At 39.0% G+C, this 10908-nt stretch overlaps 1 protein-coding gene across 1 annotated transcript in view; it reads right to left on the bottom strand.

The window, feature by feature from the left end:
• Nucleotides 1-2400: 2400 nt before the first annotated feature.
• The window catches only part of LOC140167845 (xanthine dehydrogenase/oxidase-like), a 57895-nt gene continuing 49387 nt past the window's right edge, over nucleotides 2401-10908 (bottom strand). Inside the window, 5 exon segments of the mRNA XM_072191135.1 lie at nucleotides 2401-2710; nucleotides 3643-3831; nucleotides 5622-5659; nucleotides 5662-5804; nucleotides 6725-6777. Coding sequence (XP_072047236.1) covers nucleotides 2537-2710; nucleotides 3643-3831; nucleotides 5622-5659; nucleotides 5662-5804; nucleotides 6725-6777 — 597 coding nt within the window. The 3' untranslated portion in view covers nucleotides 2401-2536.

Here is a 10908-nt window from a genome sequence, read left to right as displayed (position 1 = left end):
GACAAAAATATATCATAATACTGCAGATGATTCCTTCTCTAAAATAGTCGAGTCTGTTCAACTTTATTTTGATATCCATGTTTTTATGTATCAGATTGCTTTAATGTTTGCCATTAGCACATTATAATACTAAATTCAAAAATCTGTATGTTTTTACCAATATACTCCATCGGAAATGCATTGAAAGTGTCGACTTTCGTCGAAGATATATCAAATTGTATTTGATTCGGTTGATTGGTTGCGAAGAAACTAACAATTACGATTATTGCGTGCATTAACTTGAAAGTCGATGTTGAGTTTCCCGTCACCTGCCCTCACTTCATTGTCTGACCCTCACCTGAATTCATTTTTGTGATTTCCCCAAAATAATGATAAAATCTGGTTATACGTCGTATTAGCATAAAAACGACGATTATCCGTTCATATTAGTGGAAAAATCAAAATCAAACATTAATTTTGGTGCAAACCTTGCAGGCTCTTTTGTGTATACTTTTGAATCTCATTTGGGCTAAACATCAACCTGTTTAATAACAATAAGCGTGTTTGGTCATAATGAAAACTAATGAATAATGAAAAAGTTACCTCAAATTATGTGACGGGCAACTCAAGATCGACTGTCAGTAGCCTAATAACTTGTTCTGAAATTTGTTATCCACTCACCACTTTTATTATTATTTTGTTATCTGTTTTCCTACCTGGAAGTAATTCTCGCTATTCGCAATAAGGGCGCAGCCAGCGGTTTGCGATGTAATCGTGATGTATCATGGGAAAAGGTCGACATCCAAGTCCGCGCAATACGAATATGCCATGCTATTACATGGAACACGTGACAATATTTTTTTTTTGTCAAAATAAAGGTGTTACACGCGAATCGATACTCAATAATATTAATAATGTGATTTGAAATGTACAATTAATTTTTCTCTATCGATTTGCGTGTAACCTTTATTGACAAACTATGATACATCACGATTTTCCCATGATACATCACGATTACATCGCACACCATCGCACACCGCTGGCGGCGCCCATATTGCGAATAGCGAGAATTGCGGTAATTGCAGACAGCATATTTGTTTCTTATGAACGCACCGTTTGACTTGAGATGTGTGAAGCTGGAAGTTGAGGTTGGAACAAGTTTTTATTTTAGCCGCTGATTTTTTATTATAAGTTATTTTTGCTATTAGTATAATATTGCCCAGGTATTTGCATGCATTACTATACACATAGTTCAGTGGTTCGAGCTTTTTTTTACTGATTGGGTGCAGTATTTATTTGTTTTTGTTTTTATTTTGGCCGCTGATTTTATGCTATATAGTTATTTTTGCTCTTAGTATAATGTTGCACAGGTATCTGCATGCATTATTAAAACATAGTTCGTTGTTTCGATGTTTTAATGATTGGGCGAGTATTTTTATTTACAATTTGCGTAGTGGGTTACCCCCCCTCCCCCCGTGATGTGTGCCTATCTGCTTAACCAAATGAATTGCATCGTTATAGCTCATGCTTATTTCATAAAACGTTGCTAAATGACTTCCGTCATTAAACAGTGTTATTCAGTAATATATACGTGACAAAGCGCCTACAGCCCATAAATCCAATATTTATTCTTTTTATTTTATTTTTTAAATCCTTAACGATATTACGTTTCATGTTCTAACGCTAACTCTCAAATCCATAATGATGAGTCTAGCTACTTTAATTTTAATTGTCCCAGACACAAATTACACTTTATATAACCCCCAAACGTCCCGCCAAAAGGTAAATACCCGTTCTTTCCTACGAACTAACACGCCAACATTCAGTGGCAATATTGAAATATAATACGACGTTGGGGGAAATGTCCCCTCAGCGAGAAAATAATCGCCAAGGTTGCCGGAGATGGTGTCAGACGGCACTGAGCCACTGCTAATCTTTTAAGAGAGTAATTCCAATTTATTAATCCCTGGTAATTCACTCTAATATCAAAAGATCATCGTACGTCAAAATTTATAGATTAATTTTGTATATTTACAGAATTGAGGACTGAACGGTTGTTTGTTTTGTCCAACTTAACTGTTTTTGTTTGTGTCGGTGGTTTATTTGTTTGTTTTTTCAAAAGGCTACAATGCTAATGTACCGTACCGAAGCTATATGTATCTATAATGATAGAAAGAGCGACATCATGTGCGAGATCCTTTAACATTTTAACACTGGTAGTCGAATAATTTGTGGATGGCGTGCTTTATGTGTAGTAAACGGCTTTGTGCGAAATGTATCTATATTTCATCAAATGGAAAATTGGGTAAATATTGAGTTTCTTTTTGTTGTGTAATATAACATTAGTTGCTGATTGAAATATCAAAATACGCAGTGCAAGGATACTTTTGTTGAGCAGTATGTATAGCTGTGATTAACTTATTTATCAACAGTTGGCTAGGTCACACTTTTATCAAGTTGAGTTAACCACGAGCCTTTCGCATCTTGTCGACAGTTCCATAGGTTCCAATTTTGTGAGTCCCCCAGGTTTTGTGTATCCCGTTAGTAGTTGTTGAGATTACAATCGTGTGAAGTTGAGCTCCCCACAGGCTTTGCGTATCCTTTCAGCAGTTGCTGGTGCTTCCAATGCGAACACCTCTGATTTCCCTGCATCAGCTCTGGCAGATTGGATGGCATCCTGCACGGCAAAATGTACAGTGCTTGCAAGACAGACAGCTGGTTCACCAATGCCCTGGAAAAGAAGAATAAGTCTTTAATGTACCAAAACACGCGTTGTGAGAGGTTGTTATTCATTTGCACATACACCCTACCCCCACCCATACGACCCCACACACCCCTCCACCCACACCCCACACCAACACCCCACCCCCACATACACCCACGCTCACACCAACAGCATTACAAAAACCGCAAAATTCTATTGTTTTATAAAGGTGCAAGTAGTTATTATAAATAAAACAACATCGAAAATGTTGTCAGTAAGTTCAGTAACAGGCAATAACTTCTGCTGAGAATTTCTTCAATAAAAGAGTAATGACAGCATAATTATTGGCATGCCTGTTGTAAAAGAAATTCCATGAGTCAAATTTTAGAAAAGCCTCGCAGGGCTAGTAAGGCAAAATGACTTATAAAACGCTATGAATTATTTCGTAAGGATAACCAATTTCATGGTAGCTCAATTTTCACACAATAACAGAATATGACAAGGGGAGGGGGCTACAACTGATATGGATACCCACAATACACCTGACCGATTGAGCTAACTGAACTATTCAACTTTCTTAAAGAACAGAATTATGACTCTACGGAATGTCCAAACTAGTATGTCATGCACCAGAGTCTGAGGTACAGTGAACAGCAACAGATAATTATCTTCGTAAAGAGCTTAAAATGTCTTTTGGAAAATAACAGCAATTTCCTGGTGTCTTTTATATTTATGGATGAATAATGTACCTTCTGCTTGAAAAACGTTTATCCATAAATGATCATCTGCATCACCATTTCTACATTATTTGGCAATAAAAGTGCCTAAATAACTGATTGGGCGTATGTGCTCCGGCCGGAAAATACATTTTCCACTTGCTTGCAACTATACACATTCAGCCTTTACTTTTTTACTTTTTTGTTATTCTTAAACTTCTAACCACATTGTTCTATTCTTACTTTTGAGGAATAAACAGCTCTAGGATTGGGGCAGTTTCGCAGTAACGTGATGTTGAATTCAGCAGGTATGTCTCGCACACAAGGAATCTTGTACTTATACGGTCCGTTGGTGAGAAGAGTCCCATCTTTGTCCCACAGAAGCTCCTCCAGCATGAAATAACCATATCCCATCATGAAAGCACCTTCAATCTGCAAAAATATAGGAAGACACATAGCAATATCATGTTGTAAGAGTTCCGACACATTTATTATACTTGTAGTGTTCATAATGAGCTATTGCAGGTGAAATCCATAAACCCCCTATGGAAGACATGACCTTAATTTCAAATGGAGTTAGGAGTTACCACAGAGGAGTAAGATAAGACAGAGCGCGTACCACCAGTCAAAGTCCCCGTGTATTGTATGGTACCAGTTCTCGCATATTCATTAGGGCCGATTGTTCGATCGTGCTGTGTCAAACAATCACGCCAGCGCTGCGTGCCTTCGCGTATACGCGATAGAGCGTTGCGTGCTTTCGCGATTACGCGATAGACCATGAAAATACGCGGTAATTGCGTAGCAGTCTCGCCTGTCGCATTTCATGGAACAATCGGCCCTCATTATCGGATGAGGCGGAGACTTTGACTGGTGGTACGCGCTCTGTCTTATCTTACTCCTCTGTAGGAGTTACCCATACACGTAACCCCATTTGTACTTCACACTCACCAGACTTGTAGTACCCGTACCTATACTCCTACCCTTACCCGTACTCGAGTCCCAATTTCCGTACCCGTACCCGTACTCATACCCATGGCTCCGGACCCATACCCTTACGCGTACCCGTACTCACCACCAGGGGTGCCCACGCTCATGATGACCGTCGGTTCATGTGAGTCCGTCGGTAGACGTTCACTTTTTCAAACCATAGAAAAAAATGGGGCAACCATTCACAACTTCAGTCGGGATCGAGTACCGGACCCGTACCCGCACTCGCACCCTATTTTTGGTTCGGACCCATACCCGTACTCATGGCTTCGGACCCGTACCCGTATCCATGGCCTGAGACCCGTACCCGTACCCATGCTCTGGGACCCGTGCCCGTACCCGTACTCATGGCTTGGGACCCGTACCCGTACTCATGGCGGGTCCCAATACTACGTGTCTGACACTCCCTGTGTGAAAGATTAAGGTATGTCTTTAATAGGGTCTGTATAGATTTCCAAAAGAATAGCACAATAGGTTTCTCATCATTTTGTGCCAAACTAAGGATATAAGGAAAAAAACTACTTAATTTCCTGCGTCTATCATTATTGTGACTACATGTTTTAGAGAAACCTGATTAATCCCGAGATATTGATATTTATTGCAGAATCTCTTCTTTTTCTAGTACTGTAAACCGATGGTGTTTTTCCTTTTGTTTTAGTTCAAAGTACATTACGGTATTTTTAAAACGTCACGATGCATATATGACGTGATAAATGACCATTGCGTCCACAAGAAACCACCTTTTATAAAAGCACTAATGTGATGCCATCAAGCAAAATCAATATGGAGCATACTCAAAGCTCCACATTTGGTTACAAAGTTACAACAATTTAAACACCGTACATAAAAAAAAAGAAACGGAGAAAATCAAGTTTAAAGTTAAGAGTACACCTAGCACACCCAAAATACATGTAAATACATAGACAAACTGTATACTCCAACACAGTTTGAGTATATAGTTTTGTTAAAACATGCCCTGTGGCTTCACCCTATCCACGGGTAAGGCGGCAGGGTCACCTTTATTTCGCATAAAAAGAGCGCAAAGGATGGTCGGGCAATGCCAATTATATGGAGTCGTTTGGCGTTTAATGTTAGCGTTTTACGACAACAGGAATCAATCTGGCGGGGGTAGCTACCGACGCCCTACAACAGGTGTGGGTAAAAGCTGTTTTTGAAAAATACTAATAAATGATTCTGATCCTCTATTTGAAAAAAAAATACAATCAATCTTTTACCTGTCCAATATCCAAAGCAGGATTTAGACTCTTCCCACATCCATTACAATATCTGTGCGCAGCAACTCATGATTTCCTGTGAGACAGTCCATCTGCACCTCGCTACATGCTGCTCCAAACGTGGAGTAGGGAAATGGTCTACTACCAGTTTTAGTAGTCCAGTCCCATGCGATGTCAGGAGTCCTGTAGTTAGAAGAAAAACGTATGTACAAATCATTTTACATAGCTTATAATAATAGGTACACGACGCATCATAGTAACAAAGGTTATTACATGATGGACCTTCAGAGACTTTACTCAAACTGGGTATATTGTATTGTGTAGTGTATCTACATTAGGACTTACAAAATTTTGTAATGTTCCAGGAACTAACTTGTACATTGTGATCAACAAGCTGGGTCAAGTTGGGTGAATTTGTAAAAATTAGCGGCAGGAAGGTTGGTATAACTTTGCTTATTTGTATTACCTGTCCTGTATTCCTTATTTATAAATAGCAATTTATACATTCTTAATAAAGAGAACTGGAGGTAGTCATTATGGCTGGGCGCCAGTATGTCTGGAGAGTTGACCTAGCACAGTGGGTGGTCTTCCTGTACTGTTCAATGGCAAGGCAGTTGACTTCAGCAACTTGTCGCTCAAAATTGGGTGTATTTTACCGAATAAAAACCATTATAAAATGAATGCTTTTGGTAACATTTCTCTAAAATTAGTTTGTCATAACATATGTAAGTTACAGTATCACCCAATCTTCAGATTCTTGCAGTGGTCATTTTTGTGAAAATTCATGAATAACGACATCTTGTTTTCCTATTCTTGAATGCTTATCTAGGTACTGATTGCTGATACGATGTTGTGTAATGGCTGCGCACATGTACCCCTGAAGAATTTATATATTGCTTTTTGGAATACAGTACAGATTACGTTTGCTGGAATATTCTTTTGTACTGTAACAATTAATGTTCAAAGGAAAGTTCTTACAGCGATTGTGTTTATTCTATGTATCCAAATCAACTTGAGTACCTTTCACCCTCCCGCCCAGTTTTTAAGTGCATTCTCAGGTGGTTTCTTATAGTTTTGCTTGGCATTATATCATGTGTACTCACTGATGATATCCAATTACAGAGAGATTGACTCGAGAGAGGTAAGCTGCATTGACCTGGAATACATAGTAAATAGTTAATAAATAAACTAATTATTATATAATACATCTGTTTGAGTACAGGTTTGAATGATATATCCAACATTTAAGTATCAGATTGCCTCTTGATTGCATTTCATTGTTCAACATCATAAGTACAGTTTCTGCATCAGATCATTAAAAAAAGAGCAGACAAGGACATGCTCCAAAAGTGTGGTTGGTTTTAATGGGCCACTCCATTTTAGAAGCTCTTGTATTGTCTATGGAGATGATTAATAGAGGAGGGTGGAAAGTCACTATAAATTTTAAGCACAAAACCCATAGTACCACATAATGTATAATTTTGAATACCTAGAGGTGGATTATAGCCAGAACGAAAAATGTCATATACTTGAATACAATGCTGTTTATGTCGGGACTGTGCAATAAATATGAGCCGGGGGATTTCCAAATAGCATGCCACATATTGCTTGCTCTCCCCTCTCAGTCTGCCAAAATTACTTGCCGCTCAGCTCCCTCTTTGCCTCCCCATTCCCCTACTAATTTTACCTCCTCTGTGAGTAGGTGTAAATATTTCCAAATTTGGTGTTCAGGGGTTCATTTTTGTCACGCTGTGCGGTATAAAAGACTGATCACTGATTGCTGATTACTGATTACTGATTGCTGATCACTGACTACTGATTGCTGATTGACCAGTTGCTGATTACTGAATTGTTACCTGATTACTGATTGATCAGGAGCTGATTACTGATTGTTCAGTCACTGACCACTGATTGCTGATCGTTCAGTAGCCAGTAGCTGATTGCTGAATGGTTACCTGATTACTGTAAAAGACTGACTAGTCTCTCACTGAACGCTGTACGCGTATACATCTGAAATACCGCACTAAAGGACCGGTCAATATTTATGAGGGGGAAGTCTCGGTGGCGGGAAATCCGAATTTTTTTGGTTATAGGGGATAGGGGATGCTACGTTTTGAATGGAAACTTGAGCAGACATGAGGGGGCAACGGCATGCGGGTATGAGACAGCGGGACACATGACATCTCGTCCCGTAGCAGGAAAAAACGACGGGTCACGTGATGGCTGGGCACGGGACAGCGGAGGGGGGACACGGGATGACTTTGAAAATAAGACGGGACGGTTTAAAGCATGGGACATTAATGACCGGGGCACGGGACGGCAGACTGAACAACAACGCATATTTTAATTTAATATAAAAAAAGACATTTGAATATTGATTTTTTTCCCTATGCATTCCATTTTATCTGTCAATTGGTTTACTTTATTGCACATGAAACACCAAAACGTGATGTGGTGGTGCAAAGGGAATCCCACATAGGCCTATAAGATTATTATAATATCGTAAAATTATAAAAAGTAGGCTAAATAGCATTCACAAAAGCGAAGACTGTATACAGGTCTATGAAGTAATTTATATTCGTGAATTTACCACTTCTATTCGTACATATTTACCATTTCTGAAATCAAATTAAAACATAATTTAGGTCTAATTCAGCAGTGTAAAATATTTATCCTGGATGTACAGTTCGGATCTAATTAATTTTTGACAATTAAACAGGGCAGGGCAATCAACATGAAACAATAATTCGGAATCATCTCACAATGGCGAGTCGCCTGCCCCTGCGGTCGCTGCGGTCGCTGCAAGTGATGGTATACGTGCATGGGAAAACATCTATGCCTCGACTCCTCCATACGCCCAGCTGCAAACCGACCGAATATGGCAAGCCATTGTGGTCAAAGTGTTTGTTTGTGTGCTGTTTGTTGATTTAAACCATAGACCCTTTATTAAATGGTCACTCTACCCTTTTTGTGTTTTTTTTTAGTTCAATGTCTTGTTTCAAGGACTCCAATGATAACATGTCTTTTTTAAGGGGACAATTTAGAATTTAACTCATTTTAGGATTTTCTCATATTTAATTTCTTTGAAATTTCAGCTTCAATTTGCTTTTATTTGAAAGAAATTGGACATTCGGTACTCATTTTATGATTCATATTCATAGACACAGACGTGGACAATATAAATTTCTTTGTAATTTATTGTTTTTAGGAGGCAATTGTGACAAATTTGTAGTTTAAACTGGTTATTAAAGCTATTTTATTTAAGAAAAATATGTTTTTATTTATCTTTTCTACGGTATTGTTGCAAATTCAATTTGGATTTCTAATGACTAATAATCACTAATTTGCATATTCAGTATTTCTAAACTTCAATTTTAGCAAAGTGTTGTTTCGCGTCATTTTAAACCTTGCAAGCAGGTTTTTAGTGATCTAAAAATTAAACGGTAGTCGCGTCATATTTGATTTCCCTCAAAACTCTCAGTTCCATCAAGTTACACTATCCCACCAATTTTGCAGCCTTTCGTAACTTTCCTTTAATAAAACTCTTTTACGAGTTCAGATAGGCCTATTAGATTTTGCACAGAGGCGTTGTTGTATAGGGGCCTACACACGCGTTGTGATAATGTCACAACGTGTTGAGCTGATAACCAATAGAATTGAATAAAATCTGTATGATGCATCCCGATTAGGATTGTAGGCCTATTCTACGATTCATTACGAGCATTCAGCGCGCGGCGGGTTAGCCGTAATGTCCTCGATTGCATAATTGCATCACTGAGGTACCGGGTTCGAGCATTTTGCATTTGGTTTCCACTCTATATATAGGCCTACTCTCTGCCGCAGGAGTCCGGCAGTGGCGTAGCGTGGGTCATCCGACGTGGGGTAGGGGGCGAATGGGGTGGGGTCACCCACAAAATGTCAGAATTTCAGATTGTTTACGTTTTTTGGACAACAAAGTCGCCCCCCTCCTTAGAAAAAAGTCCACCTTTTCAAAATCAGAACCCCCTCCCATTGAAATTCTGCTTACGGGCCTTGGGGACCGACCATGCTTGGGGGCACCGGGTCTGGTGGTGGGAGGGAACAAGACGTTTTTTGGCAATTGTCCCATGGGATTTTGTAAATTTTGCAGTCGATTGGGGGTACTGGTTTGCTATCATTTACTCATCAAGGCGGTCCACCGTTATAATAAGGACTATGATAATGATATGATGTTTGACATGTATAGAATAAACCATACTTGATTGAAATACAGTACTAAATTTGTACGGTACCTAATATGGTTTAGTGACTGCGACCAAGCCAGGACAGCCCGGTGAAGCATAATGTGCATTGGAATAACACGGGAGTTTGGATATAGATGGTATATTTCTTTCTCATCAAATGTATGTTCCCCCGTTATTAAAGCATGTATCGGGTTGAAAATTCAGATATTTTGAAAAGACTAAGTAATTAAAATCATAGCTTTTATACTTTTTCATATATGACGCTAACTAGTTTATCTCATATATCTACAACACAGCGCTACCAGTAAGATTCAATTGCCTATTGTGAGTGACCCTATGTTGTGTGCATAAATATACATGTATTCAATAACTGCATGATGGTCTGTCCAAAACAAGCAAACAAACAATCAAACAAACAAACAAACAAACGCGATTCGTTAGTATTATTAAACGTAAGACGCTTGGCTGCAGTATTGATTGATTCAATCAAGTGACAATCTGATGGCTTGCAATAAATGTAGTAGGTCTATTGTGGAAATTCCATAATGAGTTTGTAACATTTTCACGCCGCCGTCGTTGAACAATTGCGTTATGGATCCAATGGCTTGCCATAACCACATGAGCGTACATTGTACGCCGTACAAGTAGGCCTACATGACTATCTGTGATGACCGTTATGTTGTTTACTATAGTACTAAGCGACGCACCCTCGGGGACGCATCATTAGACTTCGCGGGGGGTCGGTGCAATTTAATTTTTTTCGCCGCCGAAAGCGGCAAGATTTGTTTTTGCACTAGGCCTATATGTTGCCCAGGACTTATTATTATTTTTTTTCTAGTGATAGTGGGGAAGTTTCCTTTTTGCTCATGTAGTGGGGTAAGTTTTTTTTCAAGCATTTCATCCTCAGTCTATAGTGGTGCGTCCATAATCGATGTGCACTAGCCATAGCCATCATAATAACTTATATTTCTTTTAGGGACCGTGCAATAATTATGAGCCATGGGTGAGGGTAACTTGAATATGGGATTTAGGAATTGTTGGGAAAGCCAAAAAGAAGGGAGGGA

This window comes from Amphiura filiformis, chromosome 13 (genome assembly GCF_039555335.1).
Source record: "Amphiura filiformis chromosome 13, Afil_fr2py, whole genome shotgun sequence".
Taxonomy (NCBI): Eukaryota; Metazoa; Echinodermata; class Ophiuroidea; order Amphilepidida; family Amphiuridae; genus Amphiura; species Amphiura filiformis.
The sequence above is the reverse complement of the archived record's forward strand: the minus strand, read 5'-3'. Positions and strand labels throughout refer to the sequence as shown.